The sequence below is a fragment of the Doryrhamphus excisus genome, linkage group LG17 (assembly GCF_037039965.1).
Source record: "Doryrhamphus excisus strain RoL-2023G ecotype Guam linkage group LG17, RoL_Dexc_Guam_v1.1, whole genome shotgun sequence".
Taxonomy (NCBI): Eukaryota; Metazoa; Chordata; class Actinopteri; order Syngnathiformes; family Syngnathidae; genus Doryrhamphus; species Doryrhamphus excisus.
In genome coordinates this window covers 17,638,164-17,657,025 of record NC_136373.1, presented here as the reverse complement: position 1 = coordinate 17,657,025, position 18,862 = coordinate 17,638,164, and the positions used below count along the sequence as shown (strand labels likewise).

Sequence of the window (18,862 nt, the reverse complement as noted above, 5' to 3'; positions counted from 1 at the left end):
CAGCGTGGAAATTCAGTAGTAGAGTGGAACCCACTGAAGTCGACAACCGCCACTGTACTACAAATACTAAACTGTACTACAAATACTAAACTGTACTCCAAATAAGAGTTTTACCGCTACTTTTAGCCTTTGTGTGTGTACGCCCATAACCAACGCGTACCCTGGTGTCACGCCCGGGGCGAACGCAGCAGGTGTTGCCAACCGAGCGTGGTCGCCTGGTGCCCCGTCAGGACCCGAGCAGCTGTGTGGCTGCCGGTTGCCAGATGGGGCCTGGTTCCGGGTGGAGAACAGGTCCAAGTGAGGGACTCACCTGTGGAGCAGCAGACGTACACGCGTAGTCTCAGGCAGCTGCGGCCGTGGTGATGGGTGGGCGTGGCTGTGGAAAAATATGTTCACGTAAGTACGACGCGTACTGCAGTTTTACAAACATATGGGAATAATTCATGCTGTTTTGTGGTTGAATATGGACTCAAAAATATGCATATTTAATTTTTAGCAATTATTTAATATAATATTAATATTATAATATGTAAATATATATAATATATATAATATTAAATATAAATAATATACTAATAATATATTAACATTATTACATAATATTAATACATATATTAATTATTATATTACAGTATATTATATTATATTTATTATATTATATATTATATTAATATATATATTTTATATCATAATTATTATTATTTTACGTCCTAAGTGTGTGATGTCAAAGTCCAAGTCTTTGACGATACTGTAGGTTTGCATGACCTCACAACAGATCACAACAATCCCTGTACAGGCTACGCTAAGCTAAACCTCACTTCCTGTCGGATCCAAACTCGGCACCCGAACGCAGCAACACACAAGCACGAGTCCTATTTATGTCTTAAATGGCTTATTTTCTTTTATTGTGTCTACTACATTGGCTAAAGGTGACCATAGGGGTGCTATTTTATGTATAGAGGGCTCTAATCTAATGTTGTAATGTTGTAATGGCGGCCATGACACTCAATCATACTTCAAATGCAGCGACATCTAATGGAGTTATTAAAAACAACATCAGGGGGTTGCCTACAGCCACGCCATAGCATTGGTTCTGTAGCTCCAAATTATTCCGGACAAGATATTCCATAAGATATTCCATAAGAGTGGTCAGGCCGCATCCTGGGACGCCACTTACAGATGTAGTAGTACTCCTGTCCAACGTGGAACTCGTAGCCTAGCGAGAAGGCGCTGTAGCGTTGGAACTTCTCTGAGAACTTGATGGGCGCGTGGGGGGCGTGGGGTCGGTTGCACTCCCACCTCTTGAAGCCCATCTGGGGGTCGCAGCTCCTGTAGCCGCGGTAACTGACCATGTAGAGGACGTACTGCTCGCTGGTGCCCACCATGCGCTGGCTGTCGTTGTAGTGCGGGCAGTAGATGTCCAGGTAGTCGTTGACGTTCACCTGCATGGTGTAGCCCTCGCGCCGGAGACTGGACACAACAGAGAAAACAAAATGGCCGAACTGTCAACACAACGGACGGTTGACGACACAGGACGCTATTTTTCATGCGCGAGTGGACTTCCTGTCTCACATTTTAGTCCCAAATGCGACAATTTAGACGCACTTTGGTGTCCTGCATTAGACCTGAGCTATTTTTATAGAGTTATTAATATCATAAAGTAGGTGTGTGTGTGTGTATTAGGTAAAGAAAGTGTCGCTAGCTCCTCAGAACGGACTCAGGACCCAGGAGCCACAGCTTCCTCTTCTTCTGGCATCCCCAAATCCCAAAGCTCGTACATCAACTTGAACGCACCACTCTACTCACGTCAGCCATCAACGTCACAGCACAAAGCTCATATATCGGCATCAAACCTTAAAAAAAAAGACTACTTCTGACAGGAGAATAAGATGGGATTGTGTGTCCGTGTGTCATTTGGGTGACAAAATGAAAAATAAGCTGTTTCCCTTTGGCTCGATACCCGGAAATGAAGTTTCATCACGTGCCATTAAGAAGGCGCTGCACTGTTGAGCCACAAGAGGGCAGCAGAGCGACGTCATCCACTAGTCTCTCCTCGCTGCTTCTAGGTCAGCTCTCCGGGGAGATTATTATTCAGTTATTAAATGAAGATCGAAACACTACTCTCTTGCTCTTGCCTCCATGTCGCTTTTTTTATTTTTTATTTTTTTACAAGAACATGAGGGGATAATGAAATGATGAGCATCCATCCTTGTCCTGCTTCTCTGCTCGCCTCATTCTCCCAAGATAATGTCTGGATTTTTGGTCCTGGCTTTATAATAATGCGCAATGCAGACATACAGTGGCTGTTTAATCAAGCAGCTGCAAAGGGAAGGAAGGAATGAACAAGCAACTCTTCTACCTTTAACCTTCCCCCTGTTTTACATGTTAATGCATAAAAAGAATCACATAATATTTGTTTATTGCATTAAGGCTTTTTGACTTTGTCAGGAAACTATTTCAACAAAATAAAAACAAAAAAATAATTAAAAAATGGTCTGGTTGAAATTATGACCACTGTAATGTTAGGGTGGGTTTGGACCCGGTTCTAATAATATGACTATAAAGCAATATTTTGAGTGTACAATTAGCCAACACAATGACAACCGGCTCATTTTCTCATCATGGAAGCTTCAGGGGATTCTCATTTTGACCGCTTTTCCAGTATACATGTGACGTGAATTCACTCATTTGATTGGCTGATTTCACTTTTACAATTTGGATCATGGAAAGAATGGCAAGTTTAAATTATGACATACATAAGAAAGTCGAAATTATGAGACAAAAAGTTATAATATTTTTCACTCATTTGACTGATGGCTGATTTCACATTTACAATTTGGATCATGGAAAGAATGGCGAGAAGTACAGCGAACCAAGATCTGGACCTGTTCTGCTTTTTGATTGCAGTTGATACTAAAGTTCTGTTGCTGAAAACAATCACTTTTTCTACCTTTTCTTGACATGAATATATATGGGTCAAAATTCACCCCAACACCATAGATGTTTCTGTAGTGATGAATACTAAAATGAGAAAATAATTAAACTAATTGATTTAAGAGCTATGTTCTATAGCTCTCAGTAATAGCCAGGAAACAATAATTATTATTAATATGATTCTTTTTAGGTTCAGTTTGCCATTTTTGGAAATTGAAATGGAGGGGTATAGTGACAAAAAATACACACCAAAAGTATTAAAAGCAACATTTTCATGTATGAGGAAGCCTAAGAAGGTAACCAAGACATGAGAAATTTGATGGTTATTGTTTTTAGTTTTATTTTATAGCTGATTTAATACACGGGTCAAAACCCACCCGGTAACATAAGAGATGATACCAGAAAGCTAACACAAGACGAAGGTTAAGACCATTTTGCTGTTTTTTTTACCTCTTTCCACTTCTTCCTTCTTTTGTTTACAACTGACTTTTACAGTCAGCAAAACAGAGCCAATATGGTCGGGGTTAAAGGTCAAGGTGCTCTCGTCTCCTCTCGCTTACTGCAGAGGCGCTTTCTCACCAAAACGTAAACAAAACAGCGTAAAACGCTTGAAGGGAGTGACATTTATAGAGATTGCAGAAGATGGCGTGTGGATGAGTTGGGTTCCACCGGGGAGGCCCGGAATGCAGATCAACCAAGGGAGCAGTGGGAGCCAAAATACGCCAAATGGAGAGTTTTAGCGCTTTCAAAGAATAGCAGGGGGGAAAACAAAGGCAGGGAAATGAGCTCGGAGCATCTCCAGTAATCTGGAAGCAAATCCCTGCCTTAAGATAAAAGCAGGTTTTACAATCCCTACTGTGTGTGTGTGTGTGTGTGTGTGTGTGTGTACCTGATTTGCCTTTGAACAAGCATTTGTGTATGTAAGCGTGTGTATGTAAGTGTGTGCGTGTGTGTATGTAAGTGCGTGTGTGACAACCAAGCGATGAACTTTAATCTTCTAAACTGGATTGAAGAGCTGTAAAGCAAATATAAAAGGGACGGTCATGCAAAGATGTGATTTAAATTTGACAATCTGGAGCCAATCTGGCACAGCGACTATCATAAACACTGAACAAGAAGATAGAAAATTATACTTTTTTTTCCTTTTTTTCCTTCTTAGTAGACCTTGGCTATCTCATTTTCACAAGTTGAAACCTTTTAACTCAGGGGTGTCCAAAATGCGGCCCAGAGGTCATTTGTTTTTTGTTGGCCCGTAGCATATTCTAAAATATATAATTTACCCCAAAAAATATGAAAATTGGAAAAAAAATGCAGGAATTTTACAAGAATAAAGTCAAAATATTAAGAGAAAAATGTTATCATCTTACAAGAACAAGTCTTGATTTCACAAAAACGATAAAAAAAATAGCATAATTTTAGTAGCGCAACTTTGAAACGTTAAAGAAAAAAATGATATATTTTTAAAGTCGTAGTACTATGTAATCCATACTACCATACCATTCCCAAACAATTACAACCAATCAGATGATTTTCAAAGAAGGATGTACATTTTTCTAAACTAAAATCTCTTACCATGCTGTTAACTACTCCCTTCAGAGCGCAGCAGAAACTGGGTCTAACAAGGACAGAAAAACGCCTCACCTGGCAGCTGCACTAAATAGTAGCCGTCAAACACCAGTGTCAGTATCAACAGTGAAGCGGCGACTTCAGGAATTAAGACCACATGGCAGGACTAGGACGGTCGCGTATACGTACACCCCGCTAGCATGTGTAGTACGTAAACAAGTATACGTTATTTTGTTTACCTTCGCTATTGAGAATAGAGCGATGCCGCTGGATGTCGGTGGAGAGCCCGTTTCCCTACGCAATCTTAATCCTCGGGATCACATTTCTTTAGTGAGCATTTGCATTTCAAAAATAACACATTTTCCATAAACGTGTGTGTTTGCATGTGTGTGTGTGTGTGTGTGTGCATAAGCATCCATTTAGAAATTGATTTTTGCGTTCTTTTCAAAATGCCCTAATGGATTTTTTATTTGCCTCAGTGGAGTTTATCAAATAATAGCACTCCTGGGAAATAAGAGGGAGGAAAAAAGGAAGGAAACAAAGTGGAGTTTGTGTCGGATCACTTCTCATTTCCTCTCCGGCAAAAGTGATGCTTGTGTGTTGATGCTGAGCAAGAACGAGGGGGGTGGGGGGGCGTGGGGGGTCTGTATCAGTGTCTCCACTAAAATGTCATTTCCACTACTCCCTCATTTATCATGGTTAATTGGTTCCAGACACAACCATGATCAGGATTCCATATTTATAAATGGAATATTTTTGTAGTTAGAGCATAGAAAACCTGTTTAGGACCTAAATGCACTTTATCATTAGAGCCCTCTTGACATGAAATAACACCCCTATAGTCACCTTGACGCTCTCATTACCCAATAAAGTGGAAATAATAAGACATAAATATAATATAAATAAATAAATAATATAAATATGAGAAATAAATAAATAAATATAATATATTAATATTTAAATAAATATAAAAATAAATAATATATTAATATTTAAATAAATATAAAATAAATAATAAATATAATAATATAATAAAACTATAATAAATATAAATAAGACTTCTACCCATGTGTGTTGCTGTACATGTGCTCGGGGAGCTGAGTTGGGGGCGGACAGGAAGTGACGTTGGGGGTTCAAAGTTGAGTTTTAGCATAGCGTGGGTTAGCCTAGGCTAGGGATAATTGTGCCCGTTATGTGATAATTCAAAATATGCAATAAAAGCCTGTTGTTCCAGCGATCGGATCTGGTGCTTGTGTGTCTCAGCTAACATTACAGTAGCATTACCGACACCCTACGTCTTTGAATGGGTCCTATATTTCTATTTCAGTTGATGTAGCCGCTTTGATGCTGGACAATGCTTCATTTAGCCCAACAATTGGCGCCCGTTGGCGCCCAGCGGATTTACTCCGTCTCCATTATTTCCTGGCTTAACGAGTCTTTGCTACTTGCTGCATAAAAGCTCACCGGTGCCCTTTTTACAACACTCTCAGGTGAGACGCCATATTACAAGGTACATTTTGTGCAGTGGCTTATTAAAAGCTTCGCGTCAATGAAAGGCAGAGTTCCTTAATTGGAAATATTCAAATAATCTTATCAGCGGCCTTGAAAAATTGGCATGGAGACCATTAGCGAGACAAGAACGAGATAACGAGCTCGACCGTGCATGATTGAATTACACATGTAACCGGCTAATAAAAGCATCATTTGGGAATTTAAGTATTGTATAGGGAGATAATGTCTATCTGCACTAATTGTTTAAGCTCCTACTGTATCATATGTAGCACTTAGCCCCGAGCTAATGCAGGCGGCTAATGAAGTTCCCTTGACAGGAACCGATCATGGCTTATAACCCAGGCCAACTGAAATCGCAGGTCATTAATCAACGTAACAGTCTGGCTTATGTCATACAAGAAAAGGCTAAGATCATCACGCAGCGACTTAACATGAAACAGGTAAATACAAAACAAGCAGTGGAGAATAATAACAACTATGTATTAATTGACTGTGCTAAACGACGGACTACCATATGGGAATTTTTTTCCTGGAAAATAAGAGAAAACAAGGGTCTTCCAACAGAATTTATGTCAAAATATGAAATAAAATATGAAGAAAAAATGTACAGAAAAATAGGGGACTAGCGCAGATTTTAACCCTCAGTTGTGTATTTTTTGCACTACTCGTTTGGCACAGAAATTGCCCAATTAAAGCTTATTTATTCTAATAATACACAATGCCATCCCTGCATGACTAACGGGTGTGATCACACACACACACACACACACACACACACAACAAATGAGACGCCCCGTCAGTTGAGCTGAGCCATTAAGACATACATTGATGTGTTACTAATGAATCCATCTAATTATGTCCACGCTCAATTATACCTTAGCAGTTACAATGGAGGAGACAAGCGGGCATAACGAGCCGACGACCTCCTATAACTAAAACTAACGGGGGAAATTGGATGCGCTAATTGTTCCATTAGCGCGGGGCAATCTCGCTTTGCATTGGTTCTGAACTCCTGTATCCATAATGTGAGCAAATAAGCAAATAGTTAACGGTCAGTTCATTGATTATTATGCCCATCCCAGGGTACATATTAATTATTTGCATAATGAGATGTACGTATTTGTGTAAGCTAAATTTTCCAAAACATGCACACCTGCTGTGTTGCATGTCTTATTATTTTTCCGACAATTATGCCACATGGTGGCGCTGTTATCAAACTCCAAATTTCACACAAAATTATGTGAAATTTCTCAAATAATTTTGTATTGGGGCGGCACGGCGGTCGAGTGGTTAGCGTGCAGACCTCCCAGCTAGGAGACCAGGGTTCTTTTTTATTTGAACTTTTTCATGTTTGGCTGAATCAAACTCCGGAGTTGGTACACACCTTAAGGGGACCGGCGAACACATGCGTGTCAAATTTGAGCAAAATATGTTGAAAGACGGGTGGTACGGCGGTCGAGTGGTTAGCGCGCAGACCTCACAGCTAGGAGACCAGGGTTCTTTTTTATTTGAACTTTTTCATGTTTGGCTGAATCAACTCCGGAGTTGGTACACACCTTAAGGGAACCGGCGAACACATGCGTGTCAAATTTGAGCAAAATATGTTGAAAGACGGGCGGTACGGCAGTCGAGTGGTTAGCGTGCAGACCTCACAGCTAGGAGACCAGGGTTCTTTTTTATTTGAACTTTTTCATGTTTGGCTGAATCAACTCCGGAGTTGGTACACACCTTAAGTGGACCGGCGAACACATGCGTGTCAAATTTGAGCAAAATATGTTGAAAGACGGGCGGTACGGCGGTCGAGTGGTTAGCGTGCAGACCTCACAGCTAGGAGACCAGGGTTCTTTTTTATTTGAACTTTTTCATGTTTGGCTGAATCAACTCCGGAGTTGGTACACACCTTAAGGGGACCGGCGAACACATGCGTGTCAAATTTGAGCAAAATATGTTGAAAGACGGGCGGTACGGCGGTCGAGTGGTTAGCGCGCAGACCTCACAGCTAGGAGACCAGGGTTCTTTTTTATTTGAACTTTTTCATGTTTGGCTGAATCAACTCCGGAGTTGGTACACACCTTAAGGGAACCGGCGAACACATGCGTGTCAAATTTGAGCAAAATATGTTGAAAGACGGGCGGTACGGCAGTCGAGTGGTTAGCGCGCAGACCTCACAGGTAGGAGACCAGGGTTCTTTTTTATTTGAACTTTTTAATGTTTGGCTGAATCAACTCCGGAGTTGGTACACACATTAAGGGGACCGGCGAACACATGCGTGTCAAATTTGAGCAAAATATGTTGAAAGACGGGCAGCACGGCGGTCGAGTGGTTAGCACACAGACCTCACAGCTAGGAGACCAGGGTTCAATTCCACCCTCGGCCATCTCTGTGTGGAGTTTGCATGTTCTCCTCGTGGGTTTTCTCCAGGTACTTCGGTTTCCTCCCACATTCCAAAAACATGCTAGGTTAATTAGCAACTCCAAATTGTCCATAGGTATGAATGTGAGTGTGAATGGTTGTTTGTCTATATGTGCCCTGTGATTGGCTGGCCACCAGTCCAGAGTGTACACCGCCTCTTACCTGAAGACAGCTGGGATAGGCTCCAGCACCCCCCGTGAACCTCGTGAGGAAAAAGCGGTAGAAAATGAATGAATGAATGTTTGGCTGAATCAACTCCGGAGTTGGTACACACCTTAAGGGGACCGGCGAACACATGCGTGTCAAATTTGAGCAAAATATGTTGAAAGACGGGCAGCACGGCGGTCGAGTGGTTAGCACACAGACCTCACAGCTAGGAGACCAGGGTTCAATTCCACCCTCGGCCATCTCTGTGTGGAGTTTGCATGATCTCCTCGTGGGTTTTCTCCGGGTACTTCGGTTTCCTCCCACATTCCAAAAACATGCTAGGTTAATTAGCCACTCCAAATTGTCCATAGGTATGAATGTGAGTGTGAATGGTTGTTTGTCTATATGTGCCCTGTGATTGGCTGGCCACCAGTCCAGAGTGTACACCGCCTCTTACCTGAAGACAGCTGGGATAGGCTCCAGCACCCCCCGTGACCCTCGTGAGGAAAAAGCGGTAGAAAATGAATGAATGAATGTTTGGCTGAATCAACTCCGGAGTTGGTACACACCTTAAGGGGACCGGCGAGCATATGCGTATCAAATTTGAGCAAAATATGTTGAAAGACGGGTGACACGGCGGTCGAGTGGTTAGTGCGCAGACTTCACAGCTAGGAGACCAGGGTTCAATTCCACCCTGTGAGGAGTTTGCATGTTCTCCTCGTAAAAGCGGAAAGAACGCACAATTATTTTCGCACAATTCGTCCACTGACGATAACTTTTTAATGTTTGGCTGAATCAACTCCGGAGTTGGTACACACCTTAAGGGGGCCGGCGAGCACATGAGTGTCAAATTTGAGCAAAATATGTTGTTATAGTTGTTCACAAAACCTGTCCGATGCTACATATATACTAGCATAGCCCACAAGGGGGCGCCACAAACGTCATTCACGGTGGTGTGAAAAGATGAGGGCGCACCACCATACAGTCAAAGTAGTCCAGCCATGTTTCAATTGATGCTATTCAGAATTGAAAAGCCATTAAACCTCCTGAGGCCGGAATTCTCATCTCAGTCTGCAGCACAGATATACCAACATTGTGTGTGTGTGTGTGTGTGTGTGTGTGTGTGTGTGTGTGTGCGGTTCCAATCAGGCAGCAGAATGGAGGATAGAAGTGAACATCTCCCCCGCTGAATGGAGACTCCCAGACATGTGTAGCATGACTGAAGCTAGCATCAAACACAAGAGGAGAATCTTCCTACTCCAAGTCCCTCGGCTCGCAATCCTCTTTTCTCCGCACTTTTGTCTCCTCGCCTCCGTGTTCTCTTTCTACGTGAGCGCACATGAAAGTTAAAAACACATTTAAGTGTTGTTTGATGCGGATGCTATCTTGGGCGCCGTATTGGCCGGCGTGCGTGTTTCAAACCGGGGTTGCACTTTTATGGCTACTTTTTCTCCTACCTTTTGAGACCCGGTTATGCGTCGACATAAGTGGTTGTCGGCGTAACCGAAATCAAAGCTAGTCATTTTCTTGTGAGTTTCACCACAGACACCAGAAAAATGGCCGATTTGTTGAACATGGTGGACTGGATTTGGTTCATTTAGACCCGGGGTGTCGAAACAATGCCGGAAACAAAGCTCATGGTAGAAATAAATTGAAATAAAAGTGGAAATTCACTTATCAAGGTTGGGTCCGGAAGCAATTAACAGTGATAAATGAGGGACACATACAAATACATAGAAATATTGCAGTGATTTGATATTGCTTTGATGGTCATTAAAATGTTTATAAATACATATTTGTCCAAATACCAGCTAATTACAATTTCGTTTGGACGAATTCAGCAAAATGTAAGCTAGCTGAAGTGAGCAACGCACATCCGGTTATTTTCACAAAATAAAACACCCAGTGATAAATCACTGCTTTTACTTTGAAAACAGGAAGTGAACCAACTTGCAATATATCCTGCTTGACATGCTCAGTGGTCAGCCAACGTTTTTTTTTTTTTCACCGTGACGCCACGTCGCATTGCATCCTGGGTAATTTGAGTGCGAGTACTACGCTGATGATACGTACTCAACATTTCTGGCGAATGCAGTATACATCTGGGTACTTCTCGCATACTGCCAGTGTAGACACACTGCATACTAGTATTAGTATTAGTATAAGTATGAGTAGTACGTAAGTATGCGGTTTCGAACACAGCAGTGGTTCATAGTAAGGAAGCAGTTTGGGTGTGGAGTGGGCATGCACGAAGGTGCGCCATTGGAGGAATAAATGAAAACCGACCAAATCAAAAGGAAATAATCTGGAATAGTTGCAGATTCTGAAAAATAAAAAAAAAAATCCGAGCAGGTTATTGTGTGTAGCTGCTCTATAGAAAGGGTTAAAATGAGCATAATAGGTCCCTTTTAACAAATATAACACCAGGAACTATTTACGTTTACGTGTGTGTGCATGCATTCAAATTTCCGTTCAATGCTAAACCTCGTAGATGCTACGCGGCTACATGCCTTTGTACTTCCTGGTTGTTGCGGATTGATTGTTCATTGATGATTCATGTAAAAGATGTATCAATACGCCCATTCAAAATGACGTAAAAATGTGTCTTTTCGGGTTTGCTAGCATATGAGTTAATTATCACCGGTATGCGACCAAATGTGTCACAGCGTAACAGTCTGACTTCTTGTCATACAAGAAAAGGATAACATCATCACACAGCAACTTAACATGAAACAGGTAAACAAGACAAGCAGTGGAGAATAATAACTATGTTGCAGGCCGCGCGGTGGGCAAGTGGTTAGGTCTGGTGTTAATTAACTGTGCTAAACAACGGACTACTGTATGGGAATTTTTTTCTGGAAAATAAGAAAAAACAAGGATCTTCCAACAGAATTTCCGTCAAAATGTAAAATAAAATATGAAAAAAAAATTTACAGAAAAATGGGGGACTAGTGCGGATTTTAACCCTCAGTCGTGGGTTTTTTTTGGCACTTTTGGTGCTTAATTTGCTTCTTTATTGACTTAGTAGTTTTATCAAGCACGTTCCAAGCATTTGTGGCGGGGGTGTTTGTGTTCCCACAGCCGTGACACGAGCGATGGCGAAGCAGACGGCGGTGGCGGTGGCGGGCCAGCGAAGGCACTAAGCGAGATGGGGGGGGGGGGGGTGGCGTTGTTGGCAAAGCTCTGCTATGATTGATGCTGATCCAGTCGGACGGCCGCGTATAGACTCAGCACTCGGCGGGACATTACCCTCTGACCCGCCTATTGATTCCGAGGGCCGCCCTGACCCCGCTCGCGCCACAAAAAGTGAATCCACTGGTCGAGATTGATAGTTCGGAGGCATCCTGATCAATGTCCCGCATAACAATGGCGCTCCGTCCTCCTGCTGCTTCCCTGCGATGGCACTCTGTCCTCCTGACTGATATGTTTGGGTCGGCCGCTAAAGGCTCCATATCAGCGCTACGGGAAAAAAAAAAAAAAAAAAGAGCTCAAGCGCCGTTTCCAACCATAACAACATTACTCAAGCCCGTCTCCCGAGCCACGTTTAAGTAAAGATCCGCAGGAAAAAATATTGTTTGCCAGACAGAAGGATGATGGGAGTTAGGAGGAAAAGATTCTTGGCTTAGATAATATTTACTTCAACCGCAAAGGCCAATGGGAACTACCTTGTGAAAGACATCACAAAGGAAGACAACCGCTTTTGCTTCGAAACGCTCCAATATCAGCGCTCCGAAACAGTTTGCGGACTTTTCGTCGGAATTCCACTCACATCTTTAACCTTCGTCTTGTGTTAGCTTTCTGCTATCATCTCTTATTATTACTGAGGGCTATAGAACATATCTCTTAAATCAATTAGTTTGATTTATTTTTTCATTTTAGTACATCTATTTATCTCATTATTATGACTTTCTATCTCATAATTTCGACTTTCTTATCTCAAAATTTCAACTTTTTATCTCGGAATTTGGACTTTTTATGTCATTATTTCAACTTTTTTATCTCATTATTATGACTTTCTATCTCATAATTTCGACTTTCTTATGTATCTCATAATTTCAACTTTTTATCTCGTAATTTTGACTTTCTATCTCATAATTTCAACTTTCTTATCTCAAAATTTCACCTTTTTATCTCGTAATTTTGACTTTTTATCTCATTATTTCAACTTTTTATCTCATTATTATGACTTTCTAGCTCATAATTTCGACTTTCTTATGTATCTCAAATTTTCACCTTTTTATCTCGTAATTTTGACTTTCTATCTCATAATTTCAACTTTTTAATCTCAAAATTTCAACATTCTATCTCGTCTTTTTATCTCATTATTATGACTTTCTATCTCATAATTTCGACTTTCTTATGTATCTCATAATTTCAACTTTTTTATCTCGTCTTCTTATCTCACATTATGACTTTCTATCTCATAATTTCAACTTTCTTATGTCAAAATTTCAACTTTTTATCTCGTAATTTCGACTTTTTATCTCATAATTTTGACTTTCTTATGTATGTCATAATTTCAACTTGCCATTCTTTCCATGATCCAAATTGTAAAAGTGAAATCAGCCAATCAAATGAGTGAATTCACGTCACATGTATACTGGAAAAGCGGTTAAAATGAGAATCCCCTGAAGCTTCCATGATGAGAAAATGAGCTGGTTGTCATTGTGTTGGCTAATTGTACACTTATGATTTCAAAATATTGCTTTATAGTCATATTCTTAGAACCGTGTGGAAACCCACCCTAACAATACAGTGGTCATAATTTCAACCAGACCATTTTAAAATATTTTTTTTGGTTTTATTTTGTAGAAATAGAGTTTCCTGACAAAGTCAAAAAGCCTTGATGCAATAAACAAATGTTATGTGATTCTTTTTATGCATTCAAATGTAAAAGGGGTCGGTTTAGAGAAGGGTAAAGCTCCCATGGGGACAACGCTACTGTACTCCACGGTACTACAAATGTAAAAAAAATAAATTAATAAAAGATCAGAAGAAGCGCTTGGAATAATTTGCCGCAGTAATTCGGCCCAAGTCTGATATCTAAGACAAGTTGGACACAGGTCGCGGATTTTCATGACTGGAGGTCTGGGGAGACTAAAGCTGGAAAAAGCCTAATGGGCTTCCAAGACAAAACCACAGCTGGCTTTCAACATTAGTCTCCATGGCAACAGATGAAGCCCTCGCTTTTGTAGACAAAAAAAAAAAAAAAAAAAAAAAGGTTGTGGGGTGTTCGGGGGTGGGGGGGACCGGAGTTCATTGCTTGGTGTTGGTGCTCATCCATTGCCTTTTTATCCACATCCCTCCTCGGCCTCCCTAATGGCTAATTAAGTAGCACTTACTGCCGCTGCACATTATCACAAATCATCAGCTATTACTGTGCTAAATTGCGTTCCGGCCTGATTTTTTCCAGAGGAGACTGTTTTTTTTTTTTTTTTCTGTCTCAATTTGGCTGCAAAATGAACAAAGAGCGAGGCTAAGAGTAGCGTGCCAAGCCGAGTGGATGGCGGGGGGGGGGCGGTGATACTGACAAAAACATCAGTAGGATAGTTACTCCAAAACTTAACATTTGGACTCTTTTCCTGCCGTTACTTCCTGTTTTGCGTTTTATTTTGTTATGTCTGCTTCCTGTTTGGACTGAATGCATTAACTGCAGTATGACTGGAGGAAGCTTGGGAGCACACCTGTTTTTCATTTGGAATTCGGGTTCTATTTAGTTCTATTTAGTCACAACATCGGTCCCTAACCACCGTTCCGGTCATGAGAATTTTTTTTTTTTATGTATTTTTAAAAGAAAACGGCCATCATGTTATTCAAAAAGTAATATACAGTCAAAAATCACACAGTTTACGTTGACGACTATACTATTTTTTAGTTATTCTTGGTCACAAATGCTAATACTATTGCATTTTAACTTCCTCGTTCTTGTCAGAGGGCACACTGCTGATTGCAGAAACTGCCCCAACTCCATATTTTTTTAATGCTTTGCAGGCATTCTAGTTCAAGAAAAGTTCAACCTTGCTGGAGGTCCGTGCTGATTACTAGTTTTCTTTTTTTTATACAAGAGTCAAAACCTCAGACAAAAAGCATCTTATTTTTGTGGTTAAAAACAATTAATCAAGCCGACAAGACAGATGGTTTTCTTCATAAAAGTATTTTCTTCCATGAATCCATACGGAGAAGAGCCAAAATAAACTGATTGGAAAGAGGCACGCACTTTTAAAACCTCAAGTCGACCACCGACGATAATGAATTCCATGTCTGTAGAAGAAAAAAAAAAAAACGCAACTATTGCAAATAAATAGGAAGCATATGCTCCATCCATGCGGACACTAGACAGGAAGCACTTTCACAACATCAACAACTTGATATGTTTGTGAATGCAACACGATCGGATCAGCGTTCCATCCCATCCGTCGTATCATGAACAACCAATCAGAATAGTCGTAATTTCCATACAGTAGCACTACAACAAAAGTCATATATTTAAACCACAACTGTCTTGGAAGTCACATTGACTTCACCTCTTCTTCTCATTTGAAGCATCTTTTGATGCACTGCAAGCGTCGACTTAATTACATGTTGCGAAAAGAAAGTGAGAACAGATGGTTCATTTAAGAGTTTGCCACTCAATTTTCCATGAAGAAAAATAATTATGCGGCAAGAAAGCAATGGAGCGAAACATTGTAATGGAGAAACAATGATCAGAGTCATTTCATCTCAGGCATCGTATGTGCCATTTCTTTATCCTCTTTCCCGCCCCCCCCTTTTATGAAAACATATTGGTATGCTTAGGATTAGATAAAAGTGGACCAAGGAGAGAGTTATCAGCTAGCTAGATGCCGACAGAGGGACAGTGGAGCCAGGTAAAATGTGTAAACAAAGACGGTAGAATCGTCGAAGAATAGACGTCCCTTGTCAATGCTTCTATCTGCTTGACTCATATTTTATATAGTAATGTAATTATGGTTATGTTATAGTTATGGTTTTATTTCATTTGAACATGCTTCAGATTACAATTGAGTGCATCCCATAATCAGTTCCACATGTCCAAAAGGAGTAGGAAGAAGCAAAGCTTATTAAATCCTACCCTTCCATATGGTACTTTTACAATCAGTAACTGTTAAATTTAAAAAAAAAGAAAGCAGGAAGTGAACAAATGTACATTTTTTAAAGTCTTTCTTTACTTAATTAAAATTAATTTTAAAATCCATTAGTCGAGGTCAGGGGTTGTTGTAATCGTATTTTAATTTTAATAATTTTAATTTTAATAATTTTAATTTTAATAATTTTAATTTTAATTTTAATTTTAATTTTAATTTTAATTTTAATAATTTTAATTTTAATTTTAATTTTAATTTTAATTTTAATTTTAATTTTAATTTTAATTTTAATTTTAATTTTAATTTTATTAAAAAGACGGGTGAGGTTCCCCGTGTTGAGTCAAATTAAGCCACAGGCTCCACTCAATTAAAATTAAAATTAAAATTAAAATTAAAATTAAAATTAAAATTAAAATTAAAATTAAAATTAAAATTAAAATTAAAATTAAAATTAAAATTAAAATTAAAATTAAAATTAAAATATTTTTTTTTGTCACAAAGTCAGACCATTTAGTCAAAGTCTGGAGCCCTGAACTAACTGACCAACTAGCAAAGGTCCGTTAGTCGAGGTCAGGGGTTGTTGTAATCGTATTTTGGTCAAACATTCCTCACATCCTACAAAGTCAAAAGCCAAAACGAAACCACGCTTTCGATTTCAACCATCTTCCCGTTGAACTCCATTTGGAAGTGAACCGGTGTCATGAAGTGGTTCCAATAGGATTGCATTAAAAGGGCAATAAAAGGCATGGAATTGTGTAACCCATCTGGTGTGTTTTGGGGCTTTTCTTGTCAGTATTTCCTGCTGTGGTTGATTCTCTCCAGTGAGCATGCTCCTGTCAGACTCGACAGTCAATCAGTGAACATCCTTCTTCACCCCCCCCCCACGTCCGTCCTTATCTCGGCTTCCATTTCATATTTCAGCTTCCATCTTTTTGACGTGCTTCTACCGCCACACCTCAGCCTCCTTGTCTTCCCTCCACTGGCCCGTCAACGCGTCTTCCATGCCCCCCCCCTCCCCGCTGGCTCGCTCCTGATGTCAATATGTCTTTCCGTGCGGTGGCCAGCTGTCAATCATCACATGACAGTCAGCAAAATGTGCATTGGTGCAGACCTGTGTGAGTGTGTATTCAATAAAACATCACACGGAGACCACTTGCTTCATCCTTGCGGCGTCGTGCCTCTCATGAGACACGTCTTATGAGGTCTCATCACTGTTGGGGGGGCTTCGTTTGGAACCGTTGAGGAACTGGAGAATTAAACTATACAACTACTGCCTGAACTTTGTACACAAAGGTTGCTTGCAACATCAACTAATCCAGAGTAAAAATATCAACCCTTTCTAGCTAGCAAGATAATAAGCTACGTGCTAAGCTAGTTAGCCTGTGAACAAATAAATGATCTAATTCAATCTCTCAATCTCAAACTAACAGCAATTAATCCAGAGTAAAAATATCGACACTTACTAGCTAGCAAGATAAAAAGCTACATGCTAAGCTAGTTAGCCTGTGAACAAAGAAATGATCGAATTCAATCTCTCAATCTCAAACTAACAGCAATTAATCCAGAGTAAAAATATCGACCTTACTAGCTAGCAAGATAATAAGCTACGTGCTAAGCTAGTTAGCCTGTGAACAATGAAATGATCGAATTCAATCTCTCAAAATCAAACAGCAAATAATCCAGAGTAAAAATATCAACCCTTTCTAGCTAGCAAGATAAAAAGCTACATGCTAAGCTAGTTAGCCTGTGAACAATGCAATTATCTAATTCAATCTCTCAAAATCAAACTAACAGCAATTAATCCAGAATAAAAATATCGACACTTACTAGCTAGCAAGATAATAAGCTACGCGCTAAGCTAGTTAGCCTGTGAACAATGAAATGATCGAATTCAATCTCTCAAAATCAAACTAACAGTAATTAATCCAGAGTAAAAATATTGACCCTTTCTCGCTAGCAAGATAAAAAGCTACGTGCTAAGCTAGTTAGCCTGTGAACAATGAAATGATCGAATTCAATCTCTCAAAATCAAACTAACAGCAAATAATCCAGAGTAAAAATATCGACCCTTACTAGCTAGCAAGATAATAAGCTACGTGCTAAACTAGTTAGCCTGTGAACAATGAAATGGTCTAATTCAATCTCTCAAAATCAAACTAACAGCAATTAATCCAGAGTAAAAATATCGACCCTTTCTCGCTAGCAAGATAAAAAGCTACATGCTAAGCTAGTTAGCCTGTGAACAAAGAAATGATCTAATTCAATCTCTCAATCTCAAACTAACAGCAAATAATCCAGAGTAAAAATATCGAGACTTACTAGCTAGCAAGATAAAAAGCTACATGCTAAGCTTGTTAGCCTGTGAACAATGAAATGGTTTAATTATATCTCTCAAAATCAAACTAACAGCAATTAATCCAGAGTAAAAATATTGACACTTACTAGCTAGCAAGATAAAAAGCTACATGCTAAGCTAGTTAGCCTGTGAACAAAGAAATGATCGAATTAAATCTCTCAAAATCAAACTAACAGCAATTAATCCAGAATAAAAATATCGACCCTTTCTATTTAACAAGCTAACAAACCACGAAGCCATCGAACTAGCTACTAGCCAAGCAAACTACGAACTAACAGCAATGAATCCTGGGAAAAAAAAGTGTTTTTTGAAGAAGACAAAGTACTAAATAAGTATTAGTTAAGCACACCATGACTGCAGTCCATAAACGCACATGAAATTCGCAACGTTGGCATTTATTGCCCGAGAAGAGTGCAGGTTATTACTTCTTTGACGCAAGCCGCCGTGAATCAAACAGCGGGGCGAGTCCGTTCAGGAGATGCTGATATTCCGGAGGTGGCATGAAGGATCACCAATATGCGTCCGTCTTTCCTAAAGCGTTATGAAATATGCGGTATTTATTCACGCTCGGCCGTTTATTCAAAGAGGACGTTGGAGAGGTGTGAGCGCTCATAAAGTGCAACACCCGGGCCGTGGAAGCTCCGCCTGCGCCGCCCCGACTGGCGTAATATGAAATATGCATGGGGCATAAAGAGCATACGGATCATCCATCTCAATATCCGCTACAGCGCATCGTCAGAAAGGAACACTAAGGCGCTCACACACATGCATAAACACACACATCGAGTTTAAAGCTTCATCGGTACGGCCAACTTTGTGCTGACCGAGCATT

At 40.1% G+C, this 18,862-nt stretch overlaps 1 protein-coding gene across 3 annotated transcripts in view; it reads right to left on the bottom strand.

The window, feature by feature from the left end:
- The window catches only part of efna3b (ephrin-A3b), a 63,603-nt gene that overhangs the window by 11,636 nt on the left and 33,105 nt on the right, over positions 1-18,862 (bottom strand). For 2 of the 3 annotated variants that reach the window (XM_058084031.2, XM_058084032.2), the window contains exons 3-4: positions 1,178-1,470; positions 311-376 (exon numbers count right to left, since the gene is read on the bottom strand). In XM_058084031.2, the coding sequence (XP_057940014.1) occupies positions 311-376; positions 1,178-1,470 (359 nt within the window). Of the gene's footprint in view, positions 1-310; positions 377-1,177; positions 1,471-1,806; positions 2,079-18,862 lie in introns of those variants that run through there. The other variant, XM_058084034.2, reaches the window with a different exon arrangement.